The sequence below is a fragment of the Myxine glutinosa genome, chromosome 1, assembly GCF_964187855.1.
Source record: "Myxine glutinosa chromosome 1, kmMyxGlut1.1, whole genome shotgun sequence".
Taxonomy (NCBI): Eukaryota; Metazoa; Chordata; class Myxini; order Myxiniformes; family Myxinidae; genus Myxine; species Myxine glutinosa.
This window is the reverse complement of record NC_136261.1, coordinates 337,210,217-337,231,000: the sequence shown is the minus strand read 5'-3', so window position 1 is coordinate 337,231,000 and position 20,784 is coordinate 337,210,217. Positions and strand designations below refer to the sequence as shown.

The following is a 20,784-nucleotide window of genomic DNA, read 5'->3' as shown; positions in this document are numbered from 1 at the left end:
GCTCGGAAAACGCATTACTGTCACATATCAAATCCGTCTTTATTACGCTTCCGTTCTTGAGACACCCGGAGGTGATGTTCTCCGCGCATGGCTAAAACATCAGAAGTCCAGGGTAAGACTCAATGCTAGGTGGCTAAAACATCATTCGTTCTTCAATTGATCCTTAATTTTCTGCACAAAAGATCAGGACACTGCTGGCCTAAAAATGAATATGAAATTATAACAAGCACAGCTAAGAATGTCACTAACACTTCTTACCAAATGTTGGTGGATATAATAATAATAATAATAAATATTCCACATTTTAAGGTTCTTCTGGCTTGATATGAATAATTTTGGCCTTCCTGTCCTTTTTTCAACATTGGCATCACCTGTCATTTTCATTTCCCAAAACCATTACCCACAGTTAGCAAAGGAAGGCCCAAAGTGACAGGAATATCGCAAACCTCTGGCACCATTTACAATGATGAAGGTCAGGCATATGTTTAGCTTGTGGCATCCTGAATACAACTGAGTTTCAATACCTGCTGCACATCAAGCATGTGATGCTTTGTAGTGTAGGGAAATATGCACATCAAAGTTGTGAGGGTTCATTTTTTTCTCTTTACCGGAGTCAGGCTTATGGAAGAGTAAGGTAGAACTGGCAGTGAGACAGACATCAAGGGAATGAACTAACAAGAAAAGAGGAGTGGGAGGAGGGGAGGAAACTAAAATTACCAATACTACAAGTCTGTGCGTACTGCCACAATACTTGTGGTAATAATTTAGGTAATGTCATGGTACTATTGGTCATGCAGTGGGACTTTTTTTGTGTATGAAGCCGAGGCTCGTAGAAGAGCGACACTGAGAATATGCCGGAACATAACAGAACAAAAATAAGAGCGGCACTCGGTAGAGCGCATACCTCCACCATGCTGACAGTTCACCTTTTGTATCCCACTGATAGGCCGGATCTGCATTTTGACCGAAACCAAAATCGAATTGACTTGTTCTTGTCACCTAACCAACTCATCCACCAAGTTTCGTTTAAATCCGTCCATAACATTTTGAGATATCATGCCATATATCGTTTTTGGTCCTATTTCTCAATGGTGAACAGTCGCATAAAAAATAAATTCTCGTATCTGGATTCGGATCCTCACCAAAATCGAATCAATTAGTCCTCGCCATATACGCAATCTGTCCACGAAGTTTCGTCCGATTCCAACCATAACGTTTTGAGATATCGTATATCCTTTTTGGACCTACTTGTCAATGGTGAAAAATCACTTTAAAAATTATAGTATCCGGATATGTATCCAGATCTTTATCAAAATCTAATCATTTCGTCCTTGTCACACACCAAACCCCTCCACAAAATTACAACTGAATCCGTCCACGACTTGTTTAAATATCCTTTTCACAGACAAAGAGGCACACACAGACAAACATAACCTCAGCCCACCTTAGTTGGCGGAGGTAACAACATAGTGGACAATGACAGCGGGGAAGAGGGATACAACAAGGGGACATTTGGAGGAAAAATTGGCATGGAGGAGAATAAAAACAAAACGGATTTAAGAGTTGGGAAGGGGGGAGGGTGGGAGGGGCAGGGGAAGGCATGGGTAGGTTTGAAGAACAGAGGCAGACACAATATCAAAATAATGAAACGGGCATGTAAAAGACGCAGCAATGAGCACAAGATACATACAAACAATGGAGTATTGATAGATACATACAACAGATACATACATCAACCTGGATCCATATCCATATTGATGGAGTACTGCTCTCACCGCTGGGCTGGTGCTCCTGCCTCACACCCAGCTCGGCTTCACGCTTACAGGATCATTGGAATCTCCTGCGATGAGGCTCATTCTGAGGGTCTTTCACTTGCTCACCGCAGGCAGGTTGGTGGTCTTTCTGTTTTCTACAGACTTCTATCCGGCCTTGCTCCCTCAGCTCTGTCTGTGCTCTGTCCCCCAAATATTCCTGCAGGACGCACAAGATCTGCCAGCAACCCTCTTCTGGTGAAACTGCCAAAATCAAGACTCTCTGCTCACCTTCACTCTTTCATTCCTCTTTTCTCCCACCTATGGGACAAACTCCCTCACTCTCTTCAATCCCACTCCTTCCTCTAGGTCTTGAAAACGGCTGTTCACCACCATCCCACCTTCGTTGAAAATAAAATAAAACACATTACATTCCTCTTATCTTCCCCCATCCAAAACCTTGATAATTTCTACTCCTGTAAATACATCCCAAATACACCTTTTTCAAATTCCGTTCTTCCCTGAAAGTCCCTGTAGTGTCTATTTGTTTTATACTGTGTACCCAGCTCCAGCCCTCTCCCTTCCACAGATCTCCCGAAGTCCCTGTTCTCTACTGTTGTTGTGCTTTCCTTTCTCTCCCCTTCTTGTCTCCCACTCCCTTTATTATATGTTTCATGTGTTTCTGTTTATGTTTTATGTCTTTTATGTGTTAGCTCTTACACGATCCTTGACTTTTTATACAAAAAAAACAAAAATAAACAACAAAAAAACAATCGATGGGCAACTGAGATAAATCCGGAATAGTTTATTTAACTTTGGGAAGCAGCTCCCTCAGAGAAGACAAGACATGGTGACACTGCCAGAAAACAGTAACCTCAAGAGATGCACAACAAACAGAAGGTAAAGGAGTCGGAAGGTTCGACAGAAACTGCTCGCAATGAGTATAACATTTCAAACCGTTCAGCAGGAGAGTTAGAGGGCCATTGACACAGGGGTTTAAACGATTGTATTCAGTGCACAGCATTGGGAGGGTGTTTACAGGCAGGGTATGTACTTTTAAAAATCATTAAAACATATTAATACAGTAATAAAACGCAGCATTTGATGAGCACCAAGCCAAGAAAGTTGGGCATAAAATTGCTGAATTTGCTGTGCAATTACTAGCTAAAGTAGACAACGATTCGAAGGTTTCCACCTCTGTTTTTTTCAAAATTTGCATGAGATCTTGCTGTGCTTTGTGAAAGTGTTAATAATTATGAATGGCTGTTGAGAGTGCAGCAGGAATGTGGAAAATTGAAGTTGTAATAAAGTAGGCATTAATATGAAACATCTGATTTATGTAGGCCCATGTAACGAATTGTATAGGTTGAAACGAGTTCAAATATGATGTAAAAAAAAAAACCTGCAGCAATTGAATTAAAGTGAGGCAGTTGAGATGTAGCATTCCCTTTTCTTTTAGTGATCTAAGGCTCCAGGGGGAGCTTGCCCATATAATTGCAGGTAGGATCGCAACACGAAGAGACGTCGTGCATTTTCTTTATACGCAAATTACAAAGACATTGATAGAAAACGAACGAATAAACATCTTTTCCTGCAATCTCTTGTTTCAAATATTTGATCAAAAGCGAAGTGCTCAGATGGGAGCATCAAACAGGGCAACCTTTTGCATAAAGTATACAAGTACAATTTCGGGAGGCATCAATGCAGTACTTCTACGTGAATTCCAAAATAACTAGAATGGCACTCGGTAGAGCTCATAACGCCGCCACGCTGAACAGTTCTTCAAACACCCAAATTGACCACCAAGTTTCATCCAAATCCGTCCAAAACTTTTTGAGATATCGTGCTCACAGACAGACAAACAGACAAACAGACAGGGGTGAAAGCAAACCACCGTCCATCTCTGGTGGCAGAGGTAATAAGTAAAGAGACTCAGAAATCGCTCGACGTAGAGACACATTACATTACATTCCTCGACAAGAAGTATCGGATCTGGGTACGTGATAGCAATTCAATATTTCTATCAGAGATGAGGGTAGTTTCTCGTACCCTGAGAAGAGACGGCGCTTTTCCTAAGCACAGTGGCTGTTTTTGTCTCGCCTAACAATCATGCGGTGTGTCACATAATAGTCAGGTTCACGATGTTTTTTTCGTTCAAATTTATGGGAGATTAGCAAAACTATACATTTTTGGAATATTCAGAGCATGAGGAATCCAAAAATTAATGTTTGCATTTGCGAAGACACCTTTGCGAAAATGACCCTCAGGACAGTGATGAAGATCTGTAAAAGCATATTCCTGTATGGTATAGACCGAGTAGATCCTGTGTATAGGACTTATAGTTCAATCTGATACTAACAAGGCTGCTTTCTTGCTTTATAAACCATACCTATAACTTCAAAGGACTTGCAATATCATGTATTATGTAATACAGTTATATCACAAATATAAAGACAATGGTTTTCAATTACCTTTGTTTGCTGCTTTTCTATAATCCTGAGCACTATTTTGAGGCCTTTATTGGATTCCTTGACCCAGAAAACATAGGATTAGCATATTTAATTAAGTTTCTAGGTTGACCAAAAGCCGAGATAGCGCAAAATATGTATTTTATGGCGGCCATTTTGAAAATCCAAAATGGCGGCCATGCAGGTGTCTGTGCAAATGTCAACATTGATTTTCGGATTCTCCATGCCCTGATGATTCCAAAAATGTACAGGTTTGCTGATCTCCAAAAATTTTGAACGAAATTATATTTGTTAACATAGTGAACCTGACTATATGCTTGTCTGTATGTCCATGTGTGTTGCAGCTCCACTCCAATCCTTAGATCATGTTAAAAACATTTTTTTTAAACAAATAGAGTTTATAGATTTGTCAATTCATACGACACCACCTCAAAACTTCACCATCTAACATCACCGAGTCCACAAAATTTAAAGAGAACAATTTGGAAGCAAAAACTCAACGCTGGCATACTTTGGCATATTTTGCTCCGGCATACTTCTCCTTCTCTTCCCTTTATAAGTGGTGAGGTCCAATGGTACCAATCTTCTGCCCTGCCTTGACCATAATACTCCTCCACTTCCCAATGTCCTCAGCCAACTATCTCCACTTTCCAACCACCCCCACATTATCAATATCCATCGCACAATCTCACCATCTCAACCACAGTCTACCTCTTTTCCTCCTACCTCACTCCCTCAACCTATCTGCACTCTTTTCCAGTCGCTCTTCGTCCTTCTGCACCAAGTGACCAGCCCACTTCAGCCGACTTCTCACCAATCTCCACATCTAGCTTATTTGCATACCAATCTCCTCGCCCTCCTTCTATCCATTATCTTCACTCCCGCAATCCTCCTGACACGGTCGTTCTCACAGACGTACAATCTCTGTTGATGTCTCTCTGTCAGTGCCACCATCTCAAGACCATAAAGGTAGGCTGGCATTGCACAGACACCAGAAATTTCCCTTTTTTAATGGCCTTGACATTTTTCTGTCTGCCCTCAATCCTGCCACCCTCATCCACGCATTCACACCCATCTAAATCATCCTCCACATCTCTGCGTCAGACTCACCATCCTTGGTCACTGTTCCCTCCAGATAATCAAACTTATTCCCCTGTCTGATTCCCTTCCCTTCTAATTTGATATTCGTTTATTTTCTCTGCTGCCCGACCACATTACGTCCATTTATCCATACATATCTACAATCCAGGTTTCCAGAGTGCTTCCTCCCACTCCCTCAGTATCTCCTGCATCTCCCACCCATACACAGCATCCTCCCCAGCATACCTTTCATGTTTACCCTCCTGCTTACCAGCTACATCACCATGATAAACATGAGTGGGCTGAGAGTGCTTCCTTGCCTCAAACCGATGTTCACACTAAACTTCTCCAACATCCAAAGACCAACCAAAACTCTTCCCTTGATTCCCTTGTGCATCCCTTCCAACAACCGAACATTTGAAACAACTATCGAGGATGCCTCTCCATGGTGGTTGTAACCCCCCCACCCAATGCAAGTCTGGGGCCAAATCTTCCTCATTCTTCCCTGCTGTTCGGATTAGTCAGGGCAGCGCGGCCACGGTCAGTGTGGCGATCAGTCCCCATGGACCTGCCCTTTCCCTTTTTTCACTCTCACTCTCTCTCTAAATCTGTCGTGCCCCGACCTCATGAAGGCGGGGGTACACTATCCTAGATGTGGGGGATCTCTGAGTCGCTCCTGGGAGATCAATTGGCTGTCTCCGTACCACGGGCTTGTTCAAGAGAACTGTCCGGGACTATACAACAACAATAACGACAACAACAACCTAACATTTGCCTGAGGCACTCCAAACCATCTCAGTGTTTCCATTATCATCTCTCTTTGGAAAGTGTCATAGGTCTTCTCCAGGTTCACAAATCCCAATGCCTCTAAGCTCTTCTCCACCAGCAGTCTCAGTATGAACATCCTATCTATCATCCCACTAACCCTTCTAAACATCTGTTGCTCTTTGTCAATCTCAATCTCCACACTCTTACTTATCTTCCCATTCAGAATCCTTGCCAGTACCTTCGTGATATGACTTAGTTGCATAATGCCCCTGCATTTCCCCGGATCCCGTACATCGCCCAACCTTTTCCATATCGACGCAATTAGCCCTGTCCTCCATTCTTCCGGAATCAAGCCCTCTCTCATACATACTTCTTCCCCTTCTCCTCCATATCAAAATAGTTCCAAAACCATTAAGTTAGAACCCACAACGTAACACAGAGATTGATAAATAACTCGTTGGAAGCGTTGCAATTGTATATTTATTTCGCTCACAAGCTTGAAAGTCTCCCAGATCGGTTTGACTGGACAACCCTCCAATCTACTTTCTCAACAATCCTCTTCAAGAAGTTCTGTCACTCAAGCTTTTGGGTCTCACTATCTGCCATGATCTTTCCTGGGAAAACCACATTTCCAAGCTAGCCTCCAAAGCCAGTCGCCGACTGGGCATCCTCCGTCGTGGGAAGTCCTTCCTTGGCACACCTGAGCTCCTCACCACATACGGGGCTTTCATCCGCAGCTCAATGGAATACTGCTCTCCCCTCTGGGCCGGTGCTCCTGCCTCTCACCGAGCTCGGCTTCACGCTGTTGAGGCCAAAGCTTTGAGAATCATTGGAATCTCCCGCGATGAAGCTAACTCCGAGGGCCTTTCACTCACTCACCGCAGGCAGGTTGGTGGTCTTTCTGTCTTCTACCGACTCCTCTCCGGCTTTGCTCCCCCATGTCTCTCTGTGCTCTGTCCCCCAAATATTCCTACAGGTCGCACAAGATCTGCCAGAAACCCTCTTATGGTTAAACTGCCAAAATCAAGACTCTCTGCTCACCTTCACTCTTTCATTCCTCTTTTCTCCCACCTCTGGAACAAACTCCCTCACTCTCTTCAATCCCACTCTTCCCTCCAGGTCTTTAAAACGGCTGTTGATCACCATCTCTTATCTTCCCCCATCCAAAACCTTGATCTTTTCTACCCCTGTTAATTCACCCAAGATCCACTTTTTTGAAATACCGACTTCTTTCCTGGAAGTCCTTGCAGTGTCCTTGTGTTTTATACTTCCCCAACCCCCCCCGCCCCCCTTCCCACGCCTCCTCCCCCCAAGCCATCTCCCTCCCACAGATCTCCCGATGTCCCTGCTCTCAAATGTTGTGTTTGTGTGCTTCCCCTTCTCTCCCCATCTTGTCCACCGCTTCCCTTATTATATTGTTGCGGTTTTGAGAACCCCTCACTTTGTAAATACTTGTAAATAATATTCCATCATTTAAAAGGTTAAAGGTCACACCCATAGTTAGTTCATATGCAACACGTAGGACACCATAGGAACTTTAGTTATTTACTTATTATGTGACAGATAAGGCCGTGTTCCCAATAGTTGAATCTACGTTGCATCAATTAAATAAGAATAGGTCCCAATCCATTCCGGCCATTTTGCCAACCTCTCTCTCTCTCCCAATTCTATTATGCGCCTCTGCTTGCCAGCAGCGTTCGCTGCATTGAGCCTTCGCCAACGCCTTAGCGCTCACTCCAAACGCCATTGAACATGCGGTCTCAGGCCGAGGAAAAAGGGGGCGGGACACAAGAACGAGGCATGGCCCTGTCAACTCGCCGTCAAGGGCAGAGCCGGTGAGCCCTCGCCAACCAACCAGGGCTGAGATGAGCTCACTGGCGGGCGTGGTTTCGAAGTGCGCGTATTGATTGATCTCAAAGCGCGTTATATAAGCGCAAGCGCGGAGCCCTTTCAACGGACTGCCCAGGGGACCATCGATTGTAAGGGACTGATCCAGGAGCGCACATTTTGCAACGGACTGCGCAGGGGACCATCGATTGTAAGGAACTGATCCAGGAGCGCACATTTGCAACGGACTGCGCAGGGGACCGTCGATGATACGGACTTGTGAGGAAAGGCGCTGATTGCACGGACTGCGCCGAGAGAGAGCTTGGTGATATGAACATTGTTCGGGAGAGAGAGAGAGCGTTGGCACGAGCTACATATTACGTATGTGGCCTTCCAGTCCCCCCGATATATGTAACGCCCGCTCGTGGTCAACGACGACACGGCGCGCTGCCGGCCTGCTTCCATCACTTCCGATCCGATCGCCTCCGTCCTTTCTTTCAATTGAGTACCTGTGGCACGATTTTGGAACCGCTATAATCGGGTGTAGTTTTATTGTTAACGGCTCGGATCGCGGATCGCTAACTGCTCGGCATTTACCATTCCATCCGCGGTTCGAGCGGGAGTTATTTCCCTGCTTTACGGTCGGGTTAGTAAGTAGGTATTTGGGACTTCATTGACCAATCACCCTAGCTAATTCCGACCGGAAGAAGCATCATAGCTTCCAGGATTGGGAGACGGCCAGCTTAAAAGACAAGGGGATTAACCCGCCCTTGATAAAGGGGAGAGCCTACCCCCGAATCCGCAACAATTGGTGTCTGGGATTTGATTTTAAGCCCGAACCAAAATTTTTTAACATCTGAAAAAATTGGTCAAAATTACGAGCGGCCGAAATTTTATTGAAACATCCAAATTGTATCGTGCCATGGATAATCAAGGCGATCGGATGCCGGTGGGGGAGATAGAAGAAGGGTTAGAGTCAACCCAGGACCCCAGGGAAGAAGTGGGAGAGATGGAGGAGGAGAGCAATGAGGGTGCGGTAGCAGGGGTTGCAGGCGCACAAAATGGCGGCGCCTCGCACGTGGCGGCGAGAGCCGAGCCCGCAGCACCAATAGATATGAGCCTCTTTATGATTCAACTCGCGGCAAGCCTTGAGAAGCTAAATTACAAGATGGATACTCGGGGAAAGCAATTGGGAAGTCAAATTGGGGGGTTAGAAGTCAAATTGGGGGGATTAGACAGCAAATTTGAGGGATTAGACAGCAAATTTGGGGGATTAGAGAACCAAATTGGGGGGTTGAGAAATGATATGGGAGACCAAATAGGGGGGTTAGAAAGTAAATTAGGAGGCAAGTTGAAGGACGTGAGTAGCCACATGAACAAAGGGATAACGGGGTTGGAAAACAGAATGGCCACCCGGGAGAATTTAATGGAAGGAGTGAAGAATGGGTTAACGGGGTTTGAAAACAGAATGGGTGGCCACATATAAAAATATGGGAGAGACATTGACCGCAGATCGGGCGGAAAGGTTGCGGGGGTACGCGACGAGGTAACGCGGCTAGAGGAACGCGGGAAAAGCGAGGTTGAGCAAAGCGAAATCACGTGGACGGGTATAGAAATCGCGCCCTGGGGTATGGGGAAGTCGGCGACCGCCGAAGTAGAAAATTTGATTTTATTAGCGCCAGCGGTCGTCGAGAAAGAAGAAAAGAAAAGCGAAGCAACAGTGGAAATTGGAGAGACGGCAGGCATAGAGGCATTATCGCGGGAAGAAGGAATGGAATATGCCCAAAGTCTGTATTCACAGCGTGATGCCGTGCTTAACCCGAATAAAGATTTGCAGGTGGTGGAGCGAAGAAGAAGAAGCGCCAAGGTGAGTAGGGTGGTGTATGGTGCTACAAGATTTTGCGGAAAAGTGTTTGGCGCGAAAGGATTTTTCGCGCGCTTGGGATCCAGACGGCACGGCACCCGGGCGTTCGTGGAGGGTCCTTTGTGCGCTGCATGAGTGGAAATGGCGCGCGTGTGAGAAAAGTGTGCGCCGGAGCGAGAGTGTGAAAGTGAGGATGAATGCACATCGGAGTGTATGTGTGATGAATGTGATACAGAGAGTGAGTTGGTTGTGGCGAGTGTGCGAGAATGCACACCTGATTTGGTTGTGGAGCACGTGATTGGGTGTGCGACAGGGGATTGCACACCCATGGGTAGGTGTGCGCTGAGTGGGTGTGCAACAGAGTGCACACCCATGAGTGGTACGGAGTACGTACCGGGAGAGTGTGCGCAAGACGGGGCACGAGAGAGGTGTGTTACGAAGTGTGTGATAACAGAGTGTGCGAGGAGAATGAATGCGCAATAATGTGCGTGAGAGGAATGCATGGAATGCATGGAGTGTATGGAGACACCTGGATGTGTGAGTATAGAACGGGTAGCGTATGGATGTGAGCATGCTAGTCGGGCCCCGACGTTAACTGGGTTAGCGTTTAGGCCGACGTATAGCCAACGCGAGCTCTCGGTGAGTGGGGCGCTTTGTGTGCTGTGGGGGCCGGCCGGGATCGGTGCCGTGTCGCTCCTGCACGATTCGGGCCGGGCTCCGCCCTGCACGGTCGGTGCCGCGCTTTGTTAGGCAAAGCGATCACGAGCGGAAGGAAGAAGGAGAAGAAGGAAGGAGAAGAAGAAGGGTTAGAGGGGAAGGAGAAGGGTTCGGAGCAGCGCCCCCTTGTGGTGGTGGCGCTCCGGCCGGGCAAGGCTGGGCAATCGCGCTTGGGGGCGCAAGGCCCTGCGTAGGGATGGTGCTTGGAGCCTTGACCCGGCAAAACCTCCTCCCCTGAATCCGAATGCCGGACGGACCCAACCTGCAGGAGACAGACCACCCGTATGCATCGCGCGGCTTTGCGAAGCCGAGCAGTAAAAATGCATTGACGCACCGGGAGGCTCATAGTACAGTGGACTGGATTAGCGGTAGTGATGGCGATAGTGATGTAGAGGGATGGTGGCTCTACCATCCCTCACATCGATTTTGGGCACATGAGCAGTAGTTTTATGGGGTTTGGCGGCGAGAGCTAGCCGGGAGGGTTAGAATAATGGATAGGAATCTAGAAAGATGACCATAGGTGACTTGAGAGTTAAGTAGTGACATTTGTACAGGTAGTGGGGATGTAGCCAGGTTAGATGGTTGATAACGACGAGGGATGTGCAATAGTATAAGGGGTGACAGGGAAGCACTAATCTTAGAAGGGCAATAGATAGCCAGATGATGCTGTGTGTATGAGCTTTAAGTTGCAGGTGAAATGAGGAATTGAGAGGAATTGCTCGAGGGAGATGTGTGTGTGTGTGTTGAGTGCATTGACTTGCATGATGTGCAAGTGAAGTACAGACCTGTGTGGAATGAATGGTGAGGAGTGAGTAGTGTGGAATACGTGGAGTGGAGTGTATGGTGCGAAGGAGTGGATGGGGGAAGGATGGACCCCTTCACGAGTACCCGGGCAGGGTAGTTTAAAAGTAGGTAGAGGGAGTAGGTAAATTGTGGTTGGATATTGACATCTGTGGTGCGAAAGTAGCAGAGTACTGCTTGGATTGGTGCATGAGTGAAGTGGAATGGCTGGGCATGTGGCCTGTTAATAAGAATGGTTGAATGGGCACTCCGCCACTAGTAGTCTGTCGGCCAGGTGAGGCGGCAGGTAGGCTCTGGGAGCCAGTTAGAGTTCAATGGGGCCCGAGGATCCAGAGAAGGACCCAGGTAGCCCGACGCCAGAGAGGGCAGTAGTGGGGTAAGGGAGCCAGAGGGCCTTCCCCAGGTAGGTTAGGGTGAGGAGCAGGTAAGCTCGGGTGGCGACGTTCAGTGGCGGAGGTGTGCAGGTGAGCGGACCTGCTGGTGAGCCACACGACCCAGCCCTGAAATTGTGCGAGGGCACAGGGAGTAGAATCGGGGGAGTGAGACCCCAAATTGGGAGGCACCACAGGGATGGTCAATGGGAATTGGTTTTTAGAACCACATAGTGTAATGATGGCCAATGGATTGGCAGGGAAAGACCCCGGGTGGAGTTAAGAGTGTTAATGTCATTTAGAAGTATAGCTAGGATGAAAATCTCTTCGCACCATCCGCATCCACTCACCTGGGTGATAGAACTCCACACCAAATTTTGCAGACATTTGGAAAGGAAGACGCATCATGACGTGGGGTTGACATTGTTTAATATTCCATCCCTTCCATCTTGGGAGGGATTGGGGACGAATTTGGAATTAGAGGGAATGGGACAGACAAGACGGGTAGCTACGGATTTGTAATTTGTAAATTGTGTAAATACGGGTAAGGGCAAGGGTAGGGTAGGTGACATGGGGGGTGACGGACGCTAGGGACGAGCTTTCTTAGCTCGCTCTCCCGCGCCCTTCATGTCTGCATTGCTTCGTATTGATGTGTACCCTTGTGCCCCTGCCCGCTGATCTGCTTGTCCTTCCTTCACCACTCACGGACCATTGTTCTTTTGTGCCCGGGGGGGAGTGTGCAGGTGACCACAGTTGTGCGCCCGCGCCCTTGCTGCCTCCGGCCTGCACTGATGCACCATATGGACCACACGTTCTGTGGCCTAGCACCACTCATGGACCACACGTTCTGTGGCCTGGCGTCTCTGCTGGGACCGACCTTGGTTGCCCGCGGTATCTGGTTGTGGACCACTGTTTTCCAGGTGGCCTCCATGCCATGCAGGTGGACCACCTACGTTGGCCCTGCTGGCCAGAAAAAAAAAAAAAAAGCGGACGTGGTGTGTGCCCTTTTATTATAAATAACATCAAGTAAGAAGAGGAAGACAACCAGAAGCATCGGCCCAGCAGAGAAGACATCACAAGGCATCATTTATTATTTTAAAAATGTTTGTTTTTGTGCCTTTTTCATTCATGGTGCTTTTGGTGCATTCTTATTATTGGTGCATATGGTATGGTGTATCAGTGCAGTGCAGTGCAGTGATTTTCCTCTTTTCAAAAAGATATTTTTCTTGTTTCCCACAAAAGACAGGTCCTGGGTGACAATTTGTAAATAACTAATGTACTGTAAATAATGCTCCCCACCGGCTAAATGTGTAGTTTCAAAATAATTCCGCAATTCGGTTAGTCTGTGGGCATGAGTCAGTTAGATAGGATGCAACGCAGAAGGCGGGACATATTTAGTGTTAAAACTGTCACACTCAGGGTGAGGTTAAAAGTAGAGGGTAACCACACCTAAGTGTCACACTAAGTTAAAGTTGTTTCGGCCCGGGCCGGGCCTGGAGGAAAGGAGGGTGCAGTGTTGCGGTTTTGAGAGCCCCTCACTTTGTAAATACTTGTAAATAATATTCCATCATTTAAAAGGTTAAAGGTCGCACCCATAGTTAGTTCATATGCAACACGTAGGACACCATAGGAACTTTAGTTATTTCCTTATTATGTGTCAGATAAGGCCGTGTTCCCAATAGTTGAATCTACGTTGCATCAATTAAATAATAATAGGTCCCAATCCATTCCGGCCATTTTGCCAACTTCTCTCTCCCAATTCTATTACGCGCCTCTGCTTGCCAGCAGCGTTCGCTGCATTGACCCTTCGCCAAAGGTTTAGCGCTCGCTCCAAACGCCATTGAACATGCGGTCTCAGGCCGAGGAAAAAGGGGGCGGGACACAAGAACGAGGCGTGGCCCTGTCAACTCGCCGTCAAGGGCGGAGCCGGTGAGCCCTCGCCAACCAACCAGGGCTGAGGTGAGCTCACTGGCTGGCATGGTTTCGAAGTGCGCGCATTGATCTCAAAGCGCGTTATATAAGCGCAAGCGCGGAGCCCTTTCAACGGACTGCGCAGTGCGCAGGGGACCATCGATTGTAAGGAACTGATCCAGGAGCGCACATTTGCAACGGACTGCGCAGGGGACCATCGATTGTAAGGAACTGATCCAGGAGCGCACATTTGCAACGGACTGCGCAGGGGACCGTCGATGATACGGACTTGTGAGGAAAGGCGCTGATTGCACGGACTGCGCCGAGAGAGAGCTTGGTGATACGAATATTGTTCGGGAGAGAGAGAGAGCATTGGCACGAGCTACATATTACGTACGTGGCCTCCCAGTCCCCCCGATATATGTAACGCCCGCTCGTGGTCAACGACGACGCGGCGTGCTGCCGGCCTACTTCCATCACCACCACGGCACGAGTCGGGACCGGGCGAGGAGCCTGACCATCTGCCTGAACCTTCCTCCCCTACCACTACAATCCCGTGTGAGTGTGTCTGTTTGTCCTGAGGTCGTAATAAGTTAAGACTGTTTAGATAAGATTGCCCTGTGTCCTTTTGCTTCTTCTTCTTCTTGTACATGCTTCCCTTTCCTCTCCTTTTTGGGTTTGTAAATAAATTCACCTTGTTCTTTCTTGGTTTTCCTAATCCGATCGCCTCCGTCCTTTCTTTCAATTGAGTACCTGTGGCACGATTTCGGAACCGCTATAATCGGGTGTAGTTTTATTGTTAACGGCTCGGATCGCGGATCGCTAACCGCTCGGCATTTACCATCCCATCCGCGGTTCGAGCAGGAGTTATTTCCCTGCTTTACGGTCGGGTTAGTAAGTAGGTATTTGGAACTTCATTGACCAATCACCCTAGCTAATTCCGACCGGAAGGAGCGTCATAGCTTCCAGGATTGGGGGACGGCCAGCTTAAAAGACAAGGGGATTAACCCCCCCTTGATAAAGGGGAGAGCCAACCCCCGAATCCGCAACAATATATTTTGTGTGTCTGTTTGATTTTTTGTGTGATAAATGTTAGCTCTTTCACGAGCCTCGATACTGCATCCAAAAAAAAAGAAAAGAAAAAAAAGAGCCAAAGGACAGATCACATAGGGTAAGACTTACAAAGGATAATTTATACTTATGCCCTAATCTAGTTAACATGCCCCGCTCCCTCGTGACAGGGACGAAGATACACCTTACTCCGACATTCGGCTGAACAGAACCTATTATAGGTGATGGTTCTTACCCGACATCCGGAGCACCTACCTATACAAATCTACCTGACTCTACATATCACTATCCCAACAAACATAACATTATTATAACGAAAACAATATGACTGTATTAATAAACCTGGGCTAATTTGTCCGAAGCAGCCTGAAGGTGAGCCATGAAGGCATGAAGCCCTAAGGCCTATAAGTACTGTGTCGTTGGAAGACCCGTAACACCTATACTATCGATATTTGATGATCATTTTAACAATCGGTTTATCTGTGTTTCACACTGAATGAAAAACATAAAGGTAGAGCACTTGTAAATTATATGATTTCAGCTCAAAAAATGTTCCCCTCATTTTATGTCATGAAACTCACATTACAAAATTAGGCATAAAAAAATTAGGAATGATTTTGTCTTTAAAATAAAATTTTGAGTTTCCTTTTATTTCAGAATATTTGAGACGTCTTCAAGACTATTTGGCTATGCAGCCATTTTTATTACCCTGAGCTCGCGAAGCGAAAACAGGGTTAGGCATTCGGTTACATACGCACGTGTGACGTTCGCGTCTGCATTTTTAAAATTCATTTTCTCGGCAACCGTTGGTCCGATTGACACGAAATTTTACCATAGGAAAGCTTCCGCCTGTATAATTTTTTTATTCATAAGTAGCTGAATGCACCCGGTGTTGCCCGGGTTCTTTTTGAATAAATTTAATCTTCTGTACATAGGTCTGACGCGAGCCCAGTATCAGTTAGTGCTCAACGATTCCTTGTTCTTTCTTCTGTCGGGCCCCGTCGTGAGAGAGCATTTTGAAAGCATGTGTTGCAATCAGTCAGATATTCCTATTAAGTGCATAAGTTGTACTTCAAGAGAATTTTGAAAGAAGAAGAAGATTTATTGCGAAATGGGTCCAGTCCGGCCGAGGCGGCCTCGACCGGCCTCGCCACCTAGCCGATAGCCTTCCCGGGGCTCGTCCCAACATTTTTTGTTTCAGAGGTTTCCTCCTATCTTTCACCGTTCAGGAGATTAGCACGTGCAGACAAACAAACAAAGAAAAACTTAATTTTAAATATATAAAATAGATTATGACGTTATAGGTCACGTGGTATGGATGCCATCTTGGAAAAACGTTACACCTCTATATCTCTGAAACCACTCCATGGAGAAAATTGAAACATGGCTCACTGTAAAGAACTCCCCCATGCGGAATAGGATATGTTAATGATGATGTCATCGGTGCATTCGTTATGACATCATAATTCAACAAGCATAACGCTTCATCTAATCAGTATGAATTTTTTTATCTCTTCAATTGTTAGTCTGATTGACACAAATTTTTTTTATCATAGGAACGCTCCTCCTGTAGAATATTTTAATGATAATTATGATGTCATAGGTCACATGGTACAGGTGTCATCTTGGAAAAACCTAAAAATGTTGCACCTCTATATCTCCAAAACCACTCCATGTAAAAAATGGAAACGTGGCTCATTGTAAAGAACTCTGCATGGAAATAAGTGTTGTTAACGACGACGACATTGGTGCCTTAATTATGATGTCATAATTAGACAGGAACAACACTGAGTCTGATCTGTTTGAAATTTATTGAGCGTGATCGACACAACAATTATATTGGGGAATATAAATTTTTGATGTCACCGCTCATGTGGTCTGGCAACCATATTGGATCAAAGAACAAAACCCTTTTAAAACAGAAGAGTTGACTCGCACCAAGTCGACTGTGCAGGGTAAGTATTCTAGGAATACCATCTAGTTTGATGGAGTTTTCATAACTGTTTGAAAAAGTATTTATGAAGGTAATATTAATATATCAACTCAGGGGGGATCAAAACGTCAAGTGTTTCGATATTAGAGGGTAAAATGCGAAGAAGGTCAATATTATGGGTGAATATATCAAACAGTTCATTATTAGGGGTAAAACAGTCAAGTGGTTTGGTATTAGGGGTCAAAAGGTAAAGTGGTCTAGAACTGTAATTTCTATACTACTTGTGGTGTCTTTCGCAAAGATTATTGTTGGCAAACCACCAAACATACAATTTACATTTTAAAGGACACAACTATTATTGTAATGATGTGAGTATGGTCTTGAATAAGTTTAAATGGTCTCGATACCTTTTTATTGTGAGTAGGGCAGGATCTCCAGTTTAACCTTGTTGGGCACAGTTAATTGCATGCTTTCACACCAAAGTGCAAACTTCTCTCTTTTTTCTGATAAAGTCCACATGACACCATCGAAAAGGTTGGTGACCAAATGAGAGAAATAAATTGTCAGGAATAATGTGCTATCAAATTAGCAAGTAAACTTTAGCGCTTTTAGGGCCTGCGCAAGGCCTGCCTTTTTTGCTTGTGAAAAAAGGTAAAAAGTCAAACATTTGAACAGCCTCGGATGTGCACCTTGACCCCATGACCAAGGCACAACGTCAACAAGGCTGTCCCCATAACAATACACATGCGCCTAAACCCCAAGGGGGAAGCACATGGTCATTCAAACTCATGCACCATGCCCCCGAAGGGCCACAATGCATGGTCATACAATTGGGACCACTCCTCTTAATAGGAGTAAGACCCCTTGATCCACCAGCAGGGCATTACACCTGCCAGGTCCGATTTGCATGCAAGCCTGCGAGCCCTCATCAGGACGGCACACTGCAAAAAATGTTTGTATCAAACAATTTGTATCAAAGTAAACTTTAGCAGACAAGACAATTAATCACCGAGGAAATAAAACACATATCATCCTTCATTAAGCCATTTGAGCAACTCAAAGCAACAATTAAGTTCTGGAGAAAGGCGTTGACACAACTTCATTGGAGAGAAGAAAAGAAAGCACTGGGGACAGATTGCCAGAGATAGATGTGCTTGCAAACAGATTTTTAAAAACCAGAAAACAAATTACGAATGATAAAAATAAAGTCCGAAGGTATAACACAACTAACTTGGGTACACAAGTGATTGTGAAATACAATTTCAAGAGTAGAACTCTTCTATATCATGAGACCAAAGTAATTGTCAAACCTTGGTGCATGATGTTAAAACGGCGACTCTTCAGCATACTTTGTACCCTGTGCAGATGCTCCAAATTCCTCTGGCTTGCTTTGAATAACCCGACCTGGCGGCAAGTCTCTGTCACTGCCCGTTCTGCACCTGTACATCAATCACAAGGAGAACTTGTCACATGATTATTCTGCACTTGTGTTGCCTCATCGTTTATCAAATTAACAGTATAAAAGTAAAGGTTCATGAAAGACAAGTTTGCATCAGTATTACCAGAGATATTGTTGAACTCCATGTGTCTTGGACTTGTGTTCTCAGCAAGGTTTCTTAAAAATACTTTATACCTGGAAAAATAATTAGGGTTGGCAGGTTGGTGTTCCCATCCGAATACATTCATTCATCATGCTGCAAACTCAGGTCCAAATACCATATACGTACTGTGTTGATATATCCACCGTATGGAAATACATTTGCAAATACTGTTTGAGTTTCATCACCGTCTCTGTGCCTCATCTAATATAACATGGACAACCTACTGAATGTGCCTCGGATGTAAAAAGATGATTTTTACTTGATATACTGTATATATATTATATACTGTATATATACTATATGTACTATATGTACTTGATATACTGTATATACTGTATATAGTATATACTGTATATATATATATATATATATATATATATATATATATATATATATATATATATATATATATAAGGCCATCACCCGACAAAGAATGTCCATAAGTCCATGACCCCCTTCCGCCAATGGGAGGCAAATAGTCTCTGGCTTTAGCCAGTGTTTGCCATCCCAAAAGAAGTCAAGTAAGCATTTTTTGATTGACGACACCAACGCTGCAGGTGGCTGCAAGGCAATCATTTTATGCCACAAGAGAGGGGCCACCAGGTTGTTAATGACCAGGGCACGACCTCGAAAAGACAAGGTCGACAAAATTCCTCTCCATCTGTTTAATTTATTGCTAATTTTGTGGAGCAAACCATCCCAATTCCTTTTGACAAACCCAGGGGTTCCAAGATAAACACCGAGGTATTTCACACCTTCTTTTCCCCATGTCAAATTCATAGGGAGAATTGGAAGGGCAGAAGGTGGCGTACCGCCGACCCAAACTGCTTTGCATTTCGACCAATTAATTTGCGTTGTACATGCTTGAGAGTATACCCGTAGACACTCAAATAGCAGGGCAATGTCATTACTGCTGCGAACAGCAACACATACATCATCAGCATAGGCCGAAATGATAACAGGCTTTTCTGATGGAGTCACTGAAAAGCCCATAAGAGAAGATCGTAAACGAATCAAAAGGGGCTCAATGCAAAGAGAGTACAAGGTTCCAGATAAGGGACAACCTTGCCGAATTCCCCTCCCAATCCGCAAAGGTGAACAGAGACCATCAATGATTTTGATCAAGCTAAAAATGTGATTTTACAATAAGGATACATAAGAAATAAAAGATGCCCCAAAACCAAATTGCTCTAAAATGTGAAAGAAATACCGTATTTTCCGGTGTATCAACCGCGGTTTTTTACCGACGGGAAAACCCTAAAAAAGGGGGTGCGGTTGATACACAGTAACAGAAAAATTTGTGCATTGAAAAACTGTCATATCAACGGGACGTAATCTTTATATTACTTTGGGGTTGCGGGGATACAATGATGAATGATCGTCAATTACGTTACTAAGGTAGGTTCAACGCCGATTACTGCTGCCAGTCAAAATAAAAGAAAGTTTGAAGTTTGTAATATTTGATTTTTCTATGCGTGTTTGTGAAAATGTGTACTTTCACTAGTCCTCTTTGAATGACAGGTCACATAGTGAATAGAGTGTGCTAAATAAAGACAGGATTAAGTCACAAAACAAAAGCGTCAACATGGTAAACAGGATGTTTTGCATGGGACATTATGACGTACCTATTGTCTAACCAACGCCGCGGTATTACCTATTGAAGTCGGCTTTGATGCCGCCGCATGGGCTGGGCGAATGTATAAAACGGAGAGGTCAACGGGGAGTTTCACCATTCGTTCTATCCTGTTCGAGCTATCAAGACCAAGATTCAACATTCGCTTCTATCCTGACCAAGACCAAGCTTCACCATTCGCTTCTATCCTGACCAAGACCACGAGATGGCACCGCGATCATTCACAGCAGCTTTCAAGCTCCGTGCCTGCAGGTTTGCAGAAGAGTTTAGTAATCGGGCGGCCGGCCGACACTTCGGAATCGACGAGTCCGTCATTAGACGCTGGCGGACTAACAAGCAGACACTGGAGACGATGCCGAAGAAGAAGAAGGCGATGAGGGGCGGATGACGAGGACTTTTTCAGATTTTAGAGACTAAACCCAACGGCCCTTTTCAGGGCCCCACATTGGCAAGAGCCAAAACCCAACGGCCCTTTTCAGGGCCCCACATTGGCAAGAAAGAATAATTATAATGTTTTTAAAAATTCTCTTTCAACTCATTTCATGTATTTTCACTCTTTCTCTGTCTTCAGTTTCTCTTTCCTTTCATCATATTTCGCTTTCCATTTTCTTTATTTATTCTCTTCTCTTTTAAAATTTTCCGGATGTTTTTTTTCCCCCTCGAAAATCTGATTTTTTTTTTTTTTTTTTTTTAGAAGTCGAAAATCGGGGGTGCGGTTGATACACGGGTGCGGTTGATACACCGGAAAATACGGTAGTCATGATTAACAGAGTCAAAAGCCTTTTCTTGGTCAATAAAAAAGAGACCGGTATGTTGTTGAAATGCACACACATCCCACAGGTCTCGTACCAAAAAAATGTTATCGTGCATAGATCTGTGCATAACACAGTACGACTGATCCTGATGTATAACTGAGCTTAAAACAGTCTTTACACGGTTAGCTAGCGTTTTGGCAAAAATCTTGTAATCTGTGCAGAGAAGAGAAATT

General features: G+C 45.1%; 1 protein-coding gene across 2 annotated transcripts in view; it reads right to left on the bottom strand.

Moving 5' to 3' along the window:
• The window catches only part of ARHGEF39 (Rho guanine nucleotide exchange factor 39), a 363,866-nt gene that overhangs the window by 80,853 nt on the left and 262,229 nt on the right, over positions 1 to 20,784 (bottom strand). For both annotated transcript variants that reach the window (XR_013621789.1, XM_078769812.1), the window contains exons 6-7: positions 18,125 to 18,195; positions 17,873 to 18,001 (exon numbers count right to left, since the gene is read on the bottom strand). Coding sequence is in view for 1 of the 2 variants with exons in the window: in XM_078769812.1 (XP_078625938.1) it covers positions 17,873 to 18,001; positions 18,125 to 18,195 (200 nt within the window). In the remaining variant the exon portion in view is untranslated. The remainder of the gene's footprint in view (positions 1 to 17,872; positions 18,002 to 18,124; positions 18,196 to 20,784) is intronic.